The sequence below is a fragment of the Mus musculus genome, chromosome 6 (assembly GCF_000001635.26).
Source record: "Mus musculus strain C57BL/6J chromosome 6, GRCm38.p6 C57BL/6J".
NCBI classification, from domain to species: domain Eukaryota; kingdom Metazoa; phylum Chordata; class Mammalia; order Rodentia; family Muridae; genus Mus; species Mus musculus.
Window position 1 is genome coordinate 113,741,742 of NC_000072.6, and position 20,070 is coordinate 113,761,811.

The 20,070-nt window shown below is 49.9% G+C and overlaps 1 protein-coding gene across 20 annotated transcripts in view; it reads right to left on the minus strand.

Annotated features, from left to right (window-relative positions):
• Positions 1-2,089: 2,089 nt before the first annotated feature.
• Atp2b2 (ATPase, Ca++ transporting, plasma membrane 2) overlaps positions 2,090-20,070 on the minus strand; it is a 298,783-nt gene continuing 280,802 nt past the window's right edge. For 7 of the 20 annotated variants that reach the window (XM_011241162.3, XM_011241166.3, XM_011241165.3 and 4 more), the window contains 5 exons: positions 18,901-19,114; positions 17,382-17,593; positions 17,178-17,285; positions 15,091-15,273; positions 3,945-7,107 (listed from right to left, as the gene is read on the minus strand). In XM_011241162.3, the coding sequence (XP_011239464.1) occupies positions 6,796-7,107; positions 15,091-15,273; positions 17,178-17,285; positions 17,382-17,593; positions 18,901-19,114 (1,029 nt within the window). In that variant the 3' untranslated portion in view covers positions 3,945-6,795. Of the gene's footprint in view, positions 7,108-9,822; positions 9,950-13,475; positions 13,648-15,090; positions 15,274-17,177; positions 17,286-17,381; positions 17,594-18,900; positions 19,115-20,070 lie in introns of all 20 variants that reach the window. The other 13 variants (NM_009723.6, NM_001347365.1, NM_001036684.3 and 10 more) reach the window with 10 other exon arrangements.

A 20,070-nucleotide genomic window follows, 5' to 3' on the forward strand; every position in this document is an offset into this window, starting at 1 on the left:
GCACTTGGGAGGCAGAAGCAGGCAGATTTCTGAATTGAAGGCCAGCCTGGTCTACAGAGTGAGTTCCAGGACAGCCAGGGCTCTACAGAGAAACCCTGTCTTGAAAAAAAAAATCTTTCTGGTCGTATGTTGAAACTGGGATTGAATACCTTGGCTGAAGATAGCTACCAGCAAGATGCCAAGACTCAAGGAGTGTGAAGGCTTTTTGGAGAGGGGCCTGGAGAGTGGCAGCCTTATATCATGACACCGCCCTCACCCCTGGCTGTCACTATCACCACCACAGTGCCTTTGAGATCTCTTTCCTCCTCCAATGGAGAACTTTTACAGGGATTTGAGGAGGCGATACTTAGGGTAAAACAGAAAAGAAAGTTGAGGGGGCTCCTTGGCCTTCTGTTCTTTGAGGTGCAGGCCCCTCTGTAGCTGCATCACTAACCTTCAACTGATCGGGCCAAGTTCTTTTTCTCTGAGCCTTGCTTTTCTCCAGTGAAAAATGTTGACAACGGGCATCTAACATGTAAATATAAGGCACTGTTATTGAGGGAATTTTCTGGTATAAATTCTGAAGCTGAAGACATTGAGGATCTGGGATAAGCAACAGCAACTTAAGATATTTGCAGGTAGACTGAAAGACATGGTGTGATCAAGCTTTAGAGGGCCAACTCTGGCTACAGATGGAATGTTGTCAGCACCTCATCTCCTACTTCTAAGGGCTCATTCTTCGCCTCTTTGAGTGGCTGTCTTCTCTGCTAAGTGAAGCACAGTGCAGGTTCAGGATCTCTTATCTGAAATACTTGAAAGCAACAGTGCTTCATTTTGGTTTTGTGAACATTTGCATATGCATGAGATATTCTGGGATGGAATCCAAGTCTGAATAGAAAATTCACATTCTTTCCATATGCTTACACACATTCTTTACATATACTTGGAATATATATATATATATATATTGCTTACACACATTCTTTACATATACTTGGAATATATATATATATATATATATATTTTAATAATTTTGTGCCCAGAGCAAAGTTTGGTGGTATGGGGTTTCCTGCTTGTGGCATGATGTTGGCACTCAGAAAGTTCCAGATTTTCAGATTCAGAATGCTCAACCAGTAATACCTACTCTGAAAACTGGTGTTGGATTAAATGAACCTTGGAACTGAAACTGTGTTCAGAAGTTAGACAGAGCCACTGATACTTGACCTGGGGACCAGTTCAGCCTGTGAAGAGCTAGGATTTTGTGTCTATAACTTGATGTTTGTTTCCTAGTCTGGCATATTTCCTTTCCTGTGAGAGGCTACTAGATTCAAATGACTAGGTATGCTGGTTAGTTTTGTTTAATTTTGTTTTTAGTTTTGTTTTGCCCACTTGACACAAGTCAGGGTCATCTGAGAAAAGGGTACTTTGTTGAGTAGTTGCATCCATTCAGTCAGCCCCTAAGCAAGTCTGTTGGAGCATTTTTTTTGGTTAAGAATTGATGTGGGAGGGCCCAACCGACTGTGGTTGGTAGGTGGTTCTGAGAGGTATAAAAAGCAACCAGGAGGAACAAGCCAGTAAGCACCACTCCTCCATAGTCTCTGCTTCCATTCCTGTCTCCATTTCTTGCCCTGTTTGAGTTCCTGCCTTGACTTCCTTCAGTGATGAACTATGATTAGGATATGTAGGCCAAATACATCCTTTCCTCCTCAGGTTTCTTTTGGCCATTGTGGTTTGTTACAGCAATAGAATATAAATGAAAACACTAGGGTACCAGGATGCTCTTGGCTTCCCTCCACCTCTGTAAGGGCTGCCACCTATAATCTGTGTCCACACTTTCTACCTTCTTCCTCTGGTTTATCCCAGACAACAGCCAGGCCGTTCATAATTTTCTCCCTGCTACTTTGCTTTTGAGTAACTCTTTTCTTCCTGAGACCCTTCCTCCCAAGCCTTCCCTCAGAGACGGGTTAATGACTCACGGAAGTTCCCACAGGTGATGGGAGCTCAAAGATGTGATCTAGAGCAAAATGTCTTTCCCAACCAGAGACTTCCCCAGGTTCAAATCCATAGAGAGAGGGGACCCAGCTGTCCTTCGGAAAAAGGCCTTGGGATGTTTACCATGCCTGCGTTTCCATGTGTGCATTTATTGTTATTGCTTAGTATAGTGTTGAAAAGGCAGACAAATCCTGTTAGTTACAAAGAGCACAAGCCAGAGATACAGAGAAATAAAGAGTGTACAATAAGAGCACAGTCACTTCCCAGCCCCGATTGTCCCAGAGCCCCCCAGAGCCCAGGCAGCTTATGGAAGCTGGAGGCGGCACCATTCCCTCGCTACTCCGTTATAAAAGATGTGCACACGAGAGATAGCAGAGTGTGGTGACCCCCCGAGAGGAGGGGCCCTGGAGGGAGAGCACCACAGACGTTACAAAACAGACCAAGGGCCTGGAAGGGCCCAAGCAGCCTCAAACCTTTTGTTTTTGGGAGCAGGGGATGATGGCAGCTACCCAGGGCCTGGGGTCCCATGCCTTGGGTGGGTCGGATCTCTATATTAAATCAGAGGGCTTCATTTGGACCTTGGAAAACACATGGGAACTTTTAGGGTCTGAGTGTGGCCTTGGTGCTTCTAGAAGAATCCTCACTCCTAGGGTTCTCCAAGGGTGGGGCCTCAGGTGGAAAACTGTCAGTGTGTTGGGTGGAAAGCTTGTCAGTGTGTGGTTCAGTTGGCAACCTCCTATAGCTACATCAAGGGTGCAACGACATCCAGGCAAGACATTCTTGTATCCCAAAGGTGTTAAAACTCTGAATAAGAGATGACTCCCAGTAACCCAAATAAAATGACCAAAAGCCAGTTTAGAAAAGGCAGACAGAAAACGTCCCTCTGTCCCACTGTCCCTCTGTCCCTCTGTTGTGTGGGTCTGATGAGTCGGAATGTTCTGTCCAAGTACTGGGCCTGGGAGAGGTCTTCCTTTCCCATCCAGACAAGGAGCATATGGGGGCTTGCTCTGGGACAACCACAGGCGATGACTTGTTAGGTGGGGCTTGGTGGTCTCTCTCGACAATTCCGGGGCTTAGGGGACAAGTAAGTTGATAGCTTCTCAGAATTCAGGTGTTGCTTTGTCTGTTCTCATAGGACATTCTGCACATAGAGGATCTCAGTGGACAGTGATTACAATGGGGGTGGGGGTGGCACACACAGCAACAGGGCCCAGAGTCTGGAGTAAGAGAAGGTTGGAGGATCTGGCAAAACTTAGTATTTCTTCAGAAGAACAGATGGGGGTGGGGTGGGGAAATCTTGTGAACAGGGAGGGGGACTTACTCCCCTGCCGTACACTAACATGTTTGAGAGGGACAGTAATTAGAACATGTGGTTGGTGCCAGATAAGGGAGTGAAAGAGAAATTCTAGAGTTGGACTGAAGTCTGTGTAAAAAATTAGGAGAAGGCAAAGGTGGCTTTTCAACAGGCATGGGGACACAGTGGTTCTTTATTAACCAGAGGACCCAGGATAGGATGGGCTCTGGCTTGGGAGCAGCCAGTGCCACATCCACTCTCAGAAATAGGGCACCTCCCTCCAGTCAGCTCTGCTGTGGTTGGGTTGAGGATAGGAGAGCATGGGTGGGTGGAGACATGGAGGCTGCTCCTCAATCCTGGATAGCTGGGAGCAGCAAGTTGAGCCTCTCCCTATCCCTCCACAGATGGGTGACTCTGAAGTAGCCAGAGCCAAAGTTCAGGTCCCCTGCTGGATGCTCACCTGTGTTTTCTCAGTTATCTGACAGGCTAGGGGATTGATGCACTTACAGAATGCAGAGGACAGGAAAGAAGGGGGTGGGGGCCACGCTAGAAAAGAGTAGAGATTTCCTATTTCTGCTTGATTTTTTTTTAAATACCATAGACACATCAGAAACACCTATGTGAGCCAGAAGAGCCAGCCATGGAAAACATAACCATTGCATAGTATTAAATGAGCAGAGACGGTGAATTCTTTATTTACAATTATTGTCTAGATAAAAAAATTCATAAAAACAGATGAATGGTCATAAATTATTGACCCCCTAATGGGGTGAACTGCCAAACGTATCCCATGCTGCTAGATATAGGACGCAGAAGTGCAAGCTTGTGTATTACAGTGAGTTCTGACAAACCAACCATCTCCTGTGTAGGTGTGTGTGTGTATGGAAGAGTGTGAGAGTGAGGGGCTGGGGCATAGGCTATCTCTCATTCCTGACACCGGGAAGCCAGCACTAATGTCAGGCCTCCTTGCTAGTTTCCTCTGCTCCTGTCTGAGAACCTGGCTCTGCTCAGAGAACCCCTTCCTCTTTGCCCTGGAGGCCTGGTTCCAAAGCCCGAGGACCCCGGTTTGTTAAGAGCAAGAACCCTGGTGGCATGGAATGAGGTCATAGATGCATGGTTGAATGAAGGAGGGCAGGATGAAAAATGTGACAAAGGACTCCCCACCAAAAGTCCCAAACCAATCAAACAACAACAGCAGCAGCAGCAACAACAACAACAACAACAACAAAACCAAACCAAAAACCTATCCTGTTCCAAGGCAGCCCCGGGTTTCCTTCCCTCCCTTGGAGGGGTACTATGGACTGGCTCTGGTGGTGTCTGTACTGGAATCCAGTGAGTACATCTAGGGCTGGTCCACCTGCTGGAGAGGTAGCTCTCTCTCTCTCCTGGATACAATCAGAATCCTTCAGAGATATTCTTCCTTATAGAAAGATTATGGCCAGGTGGGATGGGCAGACTTTGAAGCCCAAACCAAGAACTCAAGTTTTTCACAGCCATCCAGACGTGGGCCCTCCCAGCTGACTATGGCTCTTTTCCCAAGTGGCTGTCATCTTGTTTAGTGAAGAGGTCTCTGGGCCTGGAGGAGGGCTGGGGGGCCAGGCTGAAGAGCGAGGAGGAGCGATTGTGAGGAGGGAGAGAGTGAAGGATGGAGTTCACAAGTGAGGCGGAAAGTGTTTGATTTCCTCGAAGCACGGGACATCATCGGTCATGGTATTCAAAATGTCTTTTGCACTGTACAAGTTTATGGAAAAAGATTGTATGCTGAAAAGTCTCAAAGCAAACTTTGTATTAAATACAAAAGTTCTTTTATGAAAAAAAGCTGAGACCCACAAAGTGCTTAGCAGTAAGAGGCCGACAGACAAGCTCTTATTAAGTGGGATAACTAGTGCTGTTATTGTTGGGAGAGGGGATAGCCACCTTTTCTCACCTGTGATATGGGAAGATATCAGAATGGCTTTCTGTCTGGGAAAGCAGGACTTGCTGTTAAAAGGCTACAGTATATATTGTAACTACAGGAAGACAATTTGGTTTAAAAATCACACTGAATACATCTCAATGTACACATTATAAGGTTCATTCGGATCTAAATAGTGCAGAGAAAAAAGGCTATTCTTCTTCAAAAAGAAAAAAAAAAAAAACAAAAGCAGCAAGCCGTACCAACCCTCATCCAGTATGTCAGCAGTGTCTATGCTGCCGTTTATAAGAAAAGAAACTTCTAAATTACTAACTAAAAAAAAAAAAAAATTCAACACAATAGCATTTGTAATATCTGAACACTACCTTGACTCACAGACAGTGCCAAAGACAACTCAGTTCTGAAATGCTCTCTGTAAACTCAAGCGAGTTTCATTGAGAGAAAAGTCTTCCTTCTCCGGGTGCACTACAGACGTTGACGTCACCAGACCTGGACGGCCGTGTTGCAAACCCAGGAAGCCTTCTCTCCTCTTCTCCCTTGTCTACGGTGGAGTGAGCGAGCGCGTTGCTTAGCTCCTCAGGGTGGATCCTTGGGAGCCGTTGGCTTTCTGCCTGAGCTTCCCACAGTAGTGACATTATTGAACGGAAATAGCAGGCAAAAATCAGAGCATGGCTATCGTAAAACTTCAAGGATGCAATCCAGGGGATGTGTCTGTTGGGCCCGAGCTGTTTGTAAGCATCTTGGCCACCAGTGTCCTTAAACCACACAAATAGCCAAAGACATTATCTACAGGTTTGTAAACAAATTACATTCTTCTTTTAGGACATAAGTTAAAATAGAGCAATTTAAGCAGAAACAAGGCAACATGCCGGCAAAGGAACTTTATATATCCATGTATATATATGTATATATATATATATATAATATCTACTTATCTATACGCACGTATACAGTCTTCAAGAAGTATACGTTGATATAGATACAAAGAAACGGATATAACCTCGTGAGTGTCTGTGGAGTTCTTGGGTTTCATTGGTGCAAACCTACTCTGTGATTTCAAAAAGTTATTAAATTAATCTAGACATTTGAGACCATGCTGGGCAAGCATTTGAAACCTCATAGACCAGTGGACTGAACGAACAGTAGTCTCTGTTCCAGTTCCTGTTTGCAGTTCCCGCCTAAGGAAACAAACAAAAAACTCCCCTCCCTAGCCCTCCAAGAACCAAATGAGGGAGGGGATTAATAGTGTCCAGGTACATTCATGCTGGGGCCACGGTGGCCGGCGGGTGCATGGCTGGTCCGTGTCTGGGCTGGAGCCTGGAAAGGCTCTTTTTTTTTTTAATTAATTCGTTATTATTATTTTTTATGTTTTGGAGAAAAAAAAATCCACGCCACTCTCTGCTCCAGATGACCCCAGGGCAACCCCGCCCAAGGCCTAAGGAGTGAAAAAGAGTTCAAACAGCATGGCTGCCAGAGAAAGGTCTGGTTCCCTCTCTGCTGTGTGGGTTCCGCCCAGTGCTCCTTGCTGTGTCGGGGAGTTGGTGCCTGGAAGGGTGTGCGCCTGGAGGCGGGTGGCGGCGGGTCCATGAGCGTGGCCAGGCGACAGGGGCCTCAGCTAAAGCGACGTCTCCAGGCTGTGGATGGGGCTCCCTGGACTTGAAGAGGTAGCTGATTTGCTCGTGTCGGTCGTCAGGTTGATCCCGCTGTCGATGGCGCTATTGTTCTTGTTGAGCGAGGACGGCGGGCTCGAGTTCTGCTTGAGCGCGGCATCTTCTTCCAGGTCGGTGTCATCGATGAGGGGGATGTGGGGCTGGGAATCTTCGATCCGGAATTCAGGATGAGCCATGAAGTTATGGATGGAGGTTCGAGACTCGGGTTTTTCTAACCCTTCATAGAGAGAGCTACGGAACGCCTTCACGACGCGGATCTGCAAGGGAAACACTTTGGTCAGGAGTGGGCTGAGCCCTTCTGGGGACTTGGAGGAGGGTTGGGGGAGGGGAGGGCACGCAGGCGGCTGGGATCCACAGTCGTTGGTGTTATGAGCATCGATGGGGACGGAGGGCAGAGGGCTTGGGGGATGCATCCATGAGTTGGTTTTTAAGTGGCTTTGGTTTGGGTCAGAACTATGGTGTTAGTGGGGACTATAAAAGCACCACCACAGAGATGCTTGGGGTAGTTGTAAACAGGAGCATGGTCCACTCCGAAGGGCACCCGACCTAGTGAGAGACTGAGCCTTGTTAATGTCACAGCAGAGTCTGACCATGCAGGGGGTTTGGGGGTTGCAGGGGAAGTAGGAAAGAGTCTATTTGTTAAAAAAAAAAAAGTGAATCTTCAAAAACCACACACAGTTAAGAAACCAAACCACATGGAACAGGTTACAGGTCACACGGAGAGGGAACAGGAAGGAGAGACGGTCGGATGAGGTGGGATGAGAGGACACACGAGGGCCAAACAGAGAAGGGGACATCAAGCCGAGGCAGCAGAGCAAAGCGAAGCCAGGGAAGGCTTTCTGAGGTGCAGGGCTGCAGCAGCCGAGAAGCACAGAGGAGCCGCACACAGGACGTTGGGGGCGGGGAGCATGCCACAGGAGTCAGGGGCCACACACACACACACCGACACACAGCTACACTTGGAAGCCTGCACAATGTGAACGAAGTTGTTTGTGCCCAGCGCCTCTTTCCTTCATGCATTTGGGAGGTAAACACTCGAGTATGGGCTCAAAGCCCTGGCCAGCCATTGCAGCTTGCTAAGGCGCTCCCTTGTTTCCTGGAGTTTGGGGTTTATGGCTCTGTTTGTGTTCTGAAAACACAAAACCCAAAAGAAAAATGAAACAAAACAAAATAAAAGACGGAGGCCAGAAGTGGACAGCCAACCCTGAGATCTCCTTCAGGTTTTAGGATGCGGGGGTTGGATGTCAAGGGTTTGGCATTGCACCACAGTGAGTAAGCCAGGAACTTCAGGTCCTTAGGCCTTTATTCTCTCCTCTAAAAATGGGAGGAGCCTGGCCTCTGGTCTCCAAGGCTGGTGCAGAGAGCCCTGGATTTGGAATAAGGACCAGGTTGAAGTCCTGGCTTGGCCATTCTTTATAGGCATATCTGACTATAGAGAGCTACACTACCTATCTGGTCATGTTCTAAACTGCCTTCCAGGGGGTAGGGGGACAGGGACATGCCTTGTGTCTTATGGGATCGATGGGACTTGAAATAAAGATATCTCCTGCTGTCTTCCCAGTGCTGGCTTAGAGAAGGGCAAAAGAGAAAACACAAGATGGCCCAATGCTATCGGCTGGCCAAGTGTCACATGGCCTTGGCCATGGGGGGTGGGGCAGGAAGCCTGCCAGAGACAGTTGTGGGGAGGTCCTTGGAGTCCCAGCTTCGAGCTCAGCTGAGCCAGGGAACTCCTCTGTGGGCCTGGTGAGGGAGATCCCTGTTCTCAGAAGAAAATTCTAGATGGCTCTGACTGCTGAGCCTGTGTCACAGCTGACGGATGACTTTCCATTTCTAAACGTGCTGCCATTGATCATTGCCCCCCTCGGGCTGCGCTGTCTGGCTCTTTTCCCCAGTCAGCTCTCCTCCTTTGCTCCCAGCCTTCTCCGGGCTATAACTTCCACTTGCCTTCTGAAGACCATTCTGTCCCTTCTCCCTACACACTAGTGACCCCAGAGAACTCTGCTTGCTGAAATCCAGGGAAGCTGGCAAGCTGGAGCCGGTGAAGGCAGGCAGGCTGAGTGCTGCTGTTCCGTGTGATACTTTCAGCTCTCTTTTGTCTGTGGATTTCCTACGAAGCTTCTGTGGACTGTTCATTTTTCTGAACTAATAAATAAGCTATTGAACCCTTGGAAATAATTGTAAAAAGGTATAGCCTTAGCTTGTTTAATCTTTTCTCTGTTGTTGGTTTGCTTTAAGGGAAGGTCTAATATAATTTAGGCTGGCCTCAGGATATAACCTAGAACTTCTTATTCTCTTTGTCTCTACTTCTTAGAATGATTTCCTTGGGGACTGGGGAATCTAATCCAGGGCCTTCTGCATGCTAGCCAAACACTAGGCAAAACCCAGCTTCCTCATCTGCAAAATGGGAGTGCAAATGTCCTGTCCCTGTATCTGTCTAGCTGGTGCTCTGATTTCTGAGGCTGACTTGCCATACGACACTGGCTGGCTGGAATGCCTAGCGTATGAAGGAAGGTAAGGGACAGTGGCAAGCCCTCGTCATGTGACTGACAACGCAGAGGGACGACATACAATGAGATGAGGCCCCTTCCCGCCTCCCCCTGGCATGGAGACAACAGAAGGAATGAACTGCTCTGGACAGGACTGTGGGGACAAGACTTTTCGGGACACCCCGCCATGGACATCCCAAGACTCCACTCGGTTTTCTCTGCAGCTGAAATGGAAAAAAAAAAAAAAAAAGGGGAAGAAAAAAAAAACAAAAACAAAAGCAAAAATCTCTTCCATCTCCCCAGCCTGCCTGCTCTAAAGATGAAGACTTGCGGGGATATGGGGGCAGGGAACAAGGCAGGCCCTGTGGGTGGGACTGTGGAAGTTTGCTTTCAACAGTCTGAGGGACCTGGAGCTCTTGGCCACTGGGGTCTCTGGGGAGGCAGAAGCCTTGCTCTGAGGTGGGCTCCGCATACTCGAATGTTTACCCGGCTTCAAGGAAGCCAAGCGTCTGGGATTGATTCACAGTCGTTTCAGGCTCAAGGGTAAAGACTCACAACCTCTTTAAATTTCACTCTCTCTTGCTGAACTCTGTGTCCAGGGTTCTCTAGCCCTCTAGGAAACAAAGACATGGAATATTCAGACAGTCGGAGAGCTCAAGGGTTCCCCCCAGAAGCAAGCCATTTCCTTGCCAACCCAAGCTTGCACCAAACTCGTTACCAGAATGCTAAGGAGAAAACCCAGCTTTCCTCTTTGCCACTGTCTGCATGGCTCCTCACCACGAATGCTGCACACACTGGCAGTTCCTGAAACCCAAGTCTAGAGGTGACATGGGGGCACTTGGGGCTGAGTGTGTGTGTGTGTGTGTGTGTGTGTATTGTGTAGAGCCTTGCCCTTGGGAGAGTGGGGCTGAAGCAATGTTCAGTATGGAGTCTCTTCAGGCTTGTGGAGGACAGAGATGGCTTGAGATAAGTGAGGGGCCTGAGGAGGATGAAGAGGAGGCTGGCCTAGATGGATGAACCTGGTGCTGACTTGGTTGATCAGTGGAGGTACACTGACTTTGTGGGCTAGAGGGACACCAGTGGATACAGCCTCTCTACTTTCCCCATGTAGGGTGATGGAAGGGGTGCTCCTTCTCCTCTGGAAGGCTGTGGGCACCAGCATCGGCTCCCAGATCTAATGCCATCCTCTGTGCTATTGAGTCAAGCCTGTAGGAAAGAGGCATAGAGCAGAGCATGGAGAACTTTAGGACATATTCCCATTGTCCCCCTTGCTTGTGGTCTTGGCCAAGTGGTGTTTCTGGTGACCCTGGGAAAGCTTCCTCTCCTCGTGGTGAGATGTATGCGAAGGGAAGGAAGTGGAACTGCTGAGTAGGGCTCAAGTACACAGCATTAGTGGCGTGGCCTTGAATCTCCGGGTGGAAACCCAAATTCAATTTTGAGTCATGATGGAAAAAAAAAACCTCGCAACTGTCCTGAGTTCTCTCCCAAATGCTCTGGTCCCATCCCAACTGAGCATGTCTCCCCATGCATACTGTCTACCTGGGGCCATCTAACAGCTGTGCCGTGGAGGGGTGCAGAGTGGGCTCTCTGATAGAAGCTTTTCTAGCCGACCCCTTTGTGATCAATGTTTAATGACATGAAAGAAAGAAAGAGATAACTCCTGGGGTTTGCCTCAGCAGGCATGTGGCCTGTCCTCTGCTGGGAAGATCTTGCAGAGTCTGGTAGACCATCTTTCTTTCTGCTTCCTGTCTTGCCTATCAAACCTTCTTCCTATCAGAAGGAGGAGTTTTGTTCTCTGAAGGGACCTTGCCTGATATCTCGAGGGTCTTCCGAGTCCCAGGAGAGCAGAAGACAGAAACTACACAAGTAGAGGATGAAAGGATGCCGATTTGATATCTGAATTGTGATCTCGTTGATCAAATTGCCTCTTTAAACCACACAGATGGCAGCCCCCCTAGGAGGCTGCACTCCACAGAGGAATGGTCATACCCAACTAAGGGTTCAATGAGATGAAGGATTACAAACTGGAGTTTAGAGCAGAGGGTACCAGTGGAGGCCTGTTAAGGAGACTGGGGGCGGTGACAGTGGGGAACACTGAGGGAGCTGAGCGTGCCCAACCTTTTCAGCCCCGAGAAGGAATGAAGAATCATGGGCCAAGATGGTAGATGAGCCCCACCTAGGCTTTCTTCCTATGACTGCTCTAAAGTTAGGGCTACATGGAATGAAGGCAGGATCAGTTTATCTGGAGACAAGAGTGTGGGGTGCACAGGCCTGTCTGTAGGAGTGAGGGCGGGACAGGCTCCTTGATGGCTCTATACTGGTGCGGAAGGAAGAGTGAGAAAGAAGATGCTGGGATGAGAGAGAGGCTCTTTGTTCTAGAATGTGAGTGCTAAGCTAGGGGGTGACTCAAGGGTAAACTTAGAGGATATGTGGGTGCTTGGGAATGCTGTATGAAAGAGGTGAACCAAGACGAATAAAGAATAAAGATGTGCCCTGAAGCTAGACTCCTGGTGGTCAGAACTCAGGGTGATGCAGGAGCCACCGACAGACAAGGATATCTTCATGGGAACACTCAGTGACTACACTTCAAGATGGGAGTTGCCAAGCAAGGCCAGAATTGGATTGATGTGACAGGGAGGAAGGGAAAGTCAACTAAGAAAGCATGGGTCACTCACAAAGGTGAGGAGGGATGTCTGCTCTGAAAGGAAATCCTGGGACTCAGATACCATGTACTTAGGTGTACCTTTGCTGCACTGGGACTAATTTTATGTCAGTGGGAAAACACTATTGGGCCTCTAGCTATCCTCTATGCCAGGGAGGGCAGCACCCACGGGATGGTCACAGGACACCAGCATAGGCTAGCAGCAGGTTCCTAGTGATCTGTTTATCCTGCTGGAGCTGGAGGACCCGAATGGAAGAACCTGTATGCAGAGCTTCCCTGCTCAGCGGTAGGGAGTGTGATGCTGGGTGTCCTGGTTTGGGATGGGTGCAGGGGCACTTTAGAATGTATCAAGAGGTGGAGTCTGCTTCTCATCAAAGAACTTGAAGGCTGGCTGGGGTAACACACATGTTGTGTCTGTTAGGAGGCTAAAACTGAGGCTCCATGCATTTTGAGAAGGCTCGAATGGAGACAGATAGGAAATATAGAGGAATCTTTGGGTGCCTGAGGCCTTGGGCAGCAAAGAACTAGACAGAGCCAGAGACCAGAAGCTGTAGGTCAGAGTCAGTGGTATGGGCAGATATGTTTGGAAAAGGAAGATAAGGCTTTGGGAATTTAGTTCAGGTGGTAGGGCACCTGCCTAGCAAGTACAAGGTTGGAAGAAGGAAGATGAAGAAGAGGTGAAAGTTCCAGGCTACCTCTCATATAAGAAAAGGATGCCAAGGTTAGACCAGCTCTTTTGGGACTAGCTGGCACCTGTGCAAGATGTGTGTACCCCACTATTTTCTACTTGAGATCAGCTAGATGGCACAGGAGCCTTGTCTCTACCAGGAAGGGGTCAGGCCTTCAGTATGCTCCACTCTGTGGGAGAAGGGCTGGTAAGGTTGTGAATGCACTCAGTGTACAAGGGGGGGGGGCTGGGGGGGGGATGCAGGTGATTCTGAAGTGCTCCAACACTCCTGGCTGTGACATCTGACCTTCAGTGACTGCTTGACTCACATGGTCCCTCTTGTGTTGAGTGCCCACTGTGACTGTGACCCCTGAGAGACTTCAACACTGTCAGACCTTCCCTCAAGGGCCAAGCTCTTCCTGACAAGGTAAGACACTAGAGTGAGTGGTGTCCTGTGCCTCTCTTGGTGACTGCCATCCTCTGGCCTCAGGTCCTGAGGGGGACTGGAACCCTTTGGATTATGGAACGTTTTTGACTACAATGTGACCCTTTAATAGACTCAGACCTGTTGAATTCTGCTTATAATTCTAGTGACCCACTGCTGGTTATAATTCCTGACCCCCAGCTAGCCCCACGACTGCTTGAGAACTCTTGGTCAATGACACTGTCTTCAGTGGCCCTTTATTCAGCCCGTGGGCCTCACAGAGACCCCTGTCCCACCATGTTCTCTGGACCCCGGCCCCTGCCCGCCTGCCCGCCCAGGAGCTGGCGTTGGTAGTGCCAGCGGAGGCGGTAAGGAGTCACACTCACGCCCAGCTGCAGCAGGAGGAAGGCTGGTCGGAGAGGAAAGAGCATTGGATAACGACACGCGACTAGGACTAGAGAGACTGGCTACGTCCTGGCTCTGGCTGGTGACGGAGGACTGTCTCCGCAGGGCCCCCTGGAAGGAGGCCCCGCTCTTGAAAGTATTGACTACTTCAATCTGCAACGGAGGAGAGAACGAGACAAGTTGCGAGAAGAAACGAACACCACAGCTACACAACTGACGGGCGCAACATCACAAACAGCCGCAGCCACGGCGACAAGGACAACACCACTTAAAACAAAAATACCAGACACACTCCAAGGTTCGGAAAGATGTCTGCTCAGCTCTGGGCCCACCTGTAGGCCCCGGGGATCCCAAGCGGGGGGTGGGGGGTAGGGAGAGCGGCATGTGACCTCTTTCCTCAATAGTGACTCAGGGGCTGGGGTGGCAGTGACGTCAGAATGGAAGGGTGGCTTCAGGCATAGAGCCAGAGTCACCTACCCCAGCCCACACAGGAAAGGGGGACTGCCAGGGTCCTGGTCACAGCAGGAGAGTCCAGGCCTCTGTGAAGCAACCCCAAGTCTAAAACCCCACTCCCCTAAATTGCAAGTGGGTAGACCAGGGTAGTCATACACTCCTCTCAGGAGCTGTAGGGGTCTCATGAGTCCCTGTGGGCTGCAAGGAACTCCAATGGAGCTGTTTGCTGTAGTGCATGGAAACGAAGTAGTTGGCTTATGCATCACTTGCCCAGATTATTTGAGTGAGGGATCTGGGGTGATACTCTATAGGCGTCTTTCTGGGCAAGAGATCTCTTCTCTGGATCCTACAGCACATTCATAAACTATACCTGCCCTAGGCATGGGGACTTTGGGAGAGCATGGGATGTGCATGTGTGTGTGTGTGTGTGTGGGGGGGCTTCCTGCGTCATTGTGTGCCACACAGTGGCTACCTAACTTCTGTTCTGGAGATGAAGCCTGCTTTTGGCCGAGCAGGCACTGTACATATATGTTTTTATGTGTAAACTTGGCTTGCATGCACACCTCTGTTGAGGTTAATCTCTGGGATTTTAACCTTTGCTCTGCATCTAAGTGGGAACAAGGGCAGTGCTTGGAGACGCTTACAGAGGCAGAGAGTGTGGGAATTATCTGTAAAGATGACTGTAGCTCCCAGGCTGACAATTTCCTTCCAAGATTGTCTGCTCCTCCTGGTAGCCACCCCACCCACCGTAGAACCCACACTCACCTCAGCCCACATAACCACCCCTCTCCTCTCAGGGGCATCCCTCTGGAAAACCATGGTGGGTGAGACTCATGCCAACTCCTCTTGGCTAGGCTGAGAAGGTAGTGTTCTTCCTGGGGCCACACTCTGCTTCTGTAGCAGAAGTGTGTGTGTGTGTGTGTGTGTGTGTGTGTGTGTGTGTGTGTGTGTACGCACACACACATGTGTGCAGCTGGAGGGATAGTGAGGGCTCTTCTTAGGCCATATGACAGGTATGGGGGGTGTTCACTGAGCCCACTCCAAGGCTTCTATGGCCACATGCCCTCACATCAGAGAATGAGGGTGCATTGGAACTACTGGCCACACCCCCAAGACTGGCCCAGCCCTAGGAACTCCCCATACCTGTGTCTGGATCCGATTCAGGCCCCGGAACCACAGGATCTGGCCACGGCGAAGCTCCCGCTCTGCGTGGTCTATCTCTTCCACATCCTCATTTAACTCCTCCTCGGGGATCTCCTCCTTCTGTGTTAGACGCCCTGCCTCTTTCAGGAACTTGAGCCTGCTGGTAGGGATGGTGGCGATGACCTGCAAGGGATGTACCGGGCAACGGTCAGGGCTAAGATTTTTCCTCCCGGTCCCCGAGTCCCTCTCCCTCTTTTCCTGCTCATTTCCCTAGTCACAGGAAAAGCTCCCTCTTTAACCCTCTGCCCATCCTAACTCAACTGTTTGTTGTCTTATCAATAGCTTTTTTTACTCCACCCACTTACTGGACACAAAGGACAGAGTGGAACAACTTGGCCTTGAAGAACTGACCACTGTGACTTGGAAGGCCCCAGGCCTTATTGGTATGTGACCTAAGACAAGTCATGTGCCCCTGCTGAGCTCTGGACGCCTATCCATAAGGCTTAGGAGTCGTGAGGACCCAGGCAGGCATTGTGTACATGCTGTACAGAGTCTTCTGTGGATGGCCGTCAGTGAGCGCGGTGTGCACTGAAGAGGCCAGTCCTGGACGTGTGGGATACAGCCATCCTTAGTCTTCCCTGAAAAGCTTGTTTCCCAGGCTGAGGCTTTACATCTGTGAGGACAGGCAAGGGCTGGACCACACACTCGGGCTTTCTGGGAGTTCAGGGTCAGTGCTAGTTACTGGCATCAACCTCACTGCTCATGGGTGTATTCCCCTGGATGCTGAGGGAGCTCTCAGGATGCAGGCCCCAGGTGCCCAGGAAACAGGAAAAGGGTCCTAATCAAACTTAGCTTTTAACGCTCCAAAGAAGTGCCAAAGGACATTTGGATGGATCTGAACTTGATCTTTGAGTTCACATTTGCCACTGTAATTTCTACACTTAGTCTTGGCCAAAGGCTGGGAAGTGATTCCCATTGAAATGGGGTCTTACCGTGTAGTCTAGGCTGGCCTCAAACTAGTGGTGAGCCTCCTGCTTCAACCTTCCAAGTTCTGGGGTTACAGGCATTCATCACAATACTCCTACTCTTCTACCATCTCCTCTTTATCTTTTATTATTTATTCTTTGTGACAAGGTTTGGATATGTAGCCCACCACACTGCCTTCAAATACGCAATCCTCCTGCCTCAACTTTCTGAGTGCTGAGATTACAAGTGTGTACCACCATACCTGGCCCACCACTGTGGTTTCTTAGTCTAGCCTGGGGACAACCTAAGAAGAGAATCATCTTAGGCCTCTGGCACCTAGATACCTGGACACCTTGGGAATAGAACTGTCAGCTCAGAGCTGACAAAGACACTTCTCCCATGTAGGGTCCCGAGTCAGAAGACTGGAATTTCAAGCTGTCAGCAGTATGATGATGTATGTGATGGTGTGTGCATATGCGTGCATTTGTGCGTGTGCGTGTGTGCGTGTGCGTGTACATGTGTGCATGCGTGTATGTGCATGAACATGTGTATGTATGCCTAGAACTTGGGAAGAGGTAGAAAATAAACCAAGTGAAAGAATGTTCCAGGGTCAAGTTAGGAGATGCCTAGATAGCCACAGGACCACCTCAAGTCACATGTTAATATGGCAGGATGGGCCATATTACCCTGCTTGGCACCACAGGTCACTACCTTCAGGATACCAATAGATGATCCCCCTTTTAGCGCGTTGGCTTCAGGTTCCGAGCTGTGGCAGCTCTTCCTGACATTGTTATTTTCTGTAAGCTTCCACTTTTGGCAAGTCATGCCAGTAATAATAGCATTGCCTTTGGACATAAATTTAAGTTAAAAGAAACTGCTACAATTTAAAAAAGAAAAGAAAATACCAGCAGCAGTGAAATACAGATAAAAGGTCACAATCAGAGTGTTGGTACCCACGTGGCCTGCATTTGGAGACTTGAAAGGACTCTATTGCTCTGATGCCCAGTGTTGGGACTGGCCTTCCCTGGTATGGGCAGTAGCTATATGTCACTTCTAGGACCAATCCTGTTGTTCCTCTTCCTTTGGCTCAACACCCCTCCCCCCACTCCCCTGCCACACACCTGGCCCCAGACGAGCTCTCCCAGGCCTATGAAGATGCACCACATCCACTGGTCCAGCTGGAGTGGGGAGCAGCTGAAGGGCTTCCCGCCAAACTGCACGATCACTATCTGCGGGTCAGAGATCGGAGGGACAGACACGGAGATGGCACGGAGGGCCGGGGAGCCACCGCCTTGCCCAGCCCAGGTTAAGTGGGGGCTGGGTACCTGGATGGCGAAAGTGCCAAGAACGATGGTGCAGAAGATGGGGTTCCGGAAGATCCCGTCAAAGACGTTGCGCTCGCCGTGGATCTTGCGGGCGTTGATCTCGTTGAAAAGCTGCATCATGACGAAGGTGTTGAAGATGATGGTGTAGTGCTCTGAGGGTGGTGAGTGCAGCGGGGCGTTCCTTCCGCTGTCGATCTGGAACATCTTCTCACCTGCCAAGCCAGAGGGTGGGGCCGGCTCAGGTGTGGAACGGGGCACAGTGTGGCCTGTGGTTCCTGCTTAGTGAGACAATTCTTTCTCTAGAGCAGTGGTTCATATCCTGGTGGGGGCTCACCAGGACGAGAGGAACTGAACTAGGGGTCACTTTAGGAAGACTGAGAATCACTGATCTAGAGGATAAATGGCTTGGGACCTGTCGCCTTTTCTGTGGACATCTGAGAAAGGTGGCATGCCAGCGGCCTTACAGAGTAACATTCCTTATGAAGGGTGACTGAAATGAGAGGACACAGATCCTTCAGTGAAGCCACTACAGCTTAAGCCAATGTGGCCTGGAGACCTATGTATTTGAGGCCTGGTGCCCAGGCTGTGGCGCTATGGAGAGGTAGTGGAACCAGAGTCGCATGAAGCACAAGCTGCTCTTGAAGTCACTGTAGCCAGGGATGACCTTAAACTTCTGATCCCCCCCCCCCACCTTTGCTTCCCGAGTGCTGGGATTACAGGCAGGCACCACCCCACCCGGTTTATCGGGACTTGAGGCATACTGAGCAAAGGCTCTACCACACCCTAGCCCTAAGGGAGGTGGTGGAATCGCTTCAGGGTGAAATCTGACGGGACACTTTAGGCCATTAGGGGGTATTCTCTTGAAGGGAACTGTGGGGCCTGGTCCATACTTTTCTCTGCTTCCTGGCCATGAAGCGAGCAATGTTTCTTCCCTTTGCCTTGTCCCTGACTCCATACAGCAGAGTCATCTGAATATGACCTCTCAGAGTGAGAGTCCAAACGAACCCCTCTTCTGAGCTAATCATCTCAGGAACCTTATTTTAATGAAGGAGCACTGAATAAGACACAGGCAAAGGCGCTTGGATCTGAGTGGCTGGAGAGCTAGCCCTCAGTGGAGGGGCCGAGAAAGGAGCTGACATTCCAAGTGGTTGTGTGTCCTTCCCCAAGGACGTCTACATTCTCCATGAAGACATCTTCCTGGAGCAAGAAGGGGTTCCTAGAAGCGGTCAGGGAAGGGACAGGTTGCTTGGCCCAGGACCTTGGCTCTCAGTGGCTAACCTGACAGAAAGTTTTCATCAGTCCCGGATGCTAACACTACTGCTGGCTTTGAGGTGAGCCAGCCGGGGACAGGGCATGACAACTTCTGGCTCCCTGTGTGCTGCCACCTGCATTTCCCTCCTATGCCACAGTTTCCCCATGGGGGAAACAGAATGACATGTGTAAAGCCAGCCGTTGTTGGCCATGGTATGTCCTGAAGTTGGTGCCCTAAGCTCAGAGGCGTGAGGACGAGGGCGCTCACCCACGAAGAGCAGGGTGAAGATGAGGGTGAGCTGGTAGACGGCGTGGCCCAGGATGTTCTTCATCATGGTCCTCGAGATGAGCGGCTTGTTGCGACCGTACGGTTTCCTCAGAAGCAGAGTCTCCGTAGGTGGCTCTGTGGCCAGGGCCAGGGAGGCAAACGTGTCCATGATGAGGTTCACCCAGAGCATCTGCACAGCCTTGAGAGGGGAGTCCTACGACAGTGGCAGGGAGAAGAAGACTGTCACAGGGTGAGCCACCACAGCCACAGAGTACAGGATGGACCCGCTGCAGGGTCTCAGCAGGTTCCTACTACGGGATGCAGGCTGCCCAGGCTTTGGGGCTCTGAGCATATGTAGGACAGTTTCTTAGAGCTTCTATGGAGAACAGTATGAGCTGCCCACCTCAGTCCTGGGCCCACAGGCTCAGTGGCCACAGCTCCCTGACTTCTGTAGACTTCAGCCACATCATCTCCTATTCCCCTCCTGTCTAAAGTCAACATCCATTTTTTTAACTCCCTGAAGTCTCTGCCCCTCAGTCTCAGGGGTTCAGTGTCCTGGAGAAACTGTCCTTGACCTCCCTCCCAATTTCACCTTATTTCTTCTCATTATCTTACATTGTAAAGGATTTTATAACTACAGCTCCAAGTGAAATGCCCTGTCATGATAAAAAGTGTCAAGCATGCAAAACAGGATGCTAAGACACAGGTTGTCACCACAAGCATGCCAGTGTAGACACTATCAGGTTCGTTCTGAGAGGTCCAGGCTGGACAGAGCATGCTCTGTGTACACTGACTGAAGAAGTTGACCCACCCATCCTTCACCGCTCACAACTACAGTCCTTGTCCACAGAGTCCGCCTCACCCATAACCCTCTGCTTCTTGCATTGGTTCTATTCTTGATCTTCCCTTGGCCCATGGAGTACTCCTCCAGGAAGCCTACCCTCTGTTTCCCATCTGTCTGTCTTCTTCGTGCTTCCCTGGTTGTTCTGCCGTCTCACCCTACCTAGTAGGGCTGCTCTGGGCTTCCTGCTACTTTTCCGCCTTATCTGATTACAAGATTCTCAGAGTCAGGTGTACAATTTTCTCACCAAAGCCTGTATGGTCCTGCTCACTCAGGGATGTTGGGCCAACTGATCCTTGTCTCCAAACCTGTTTTCTTAACTGGCATCT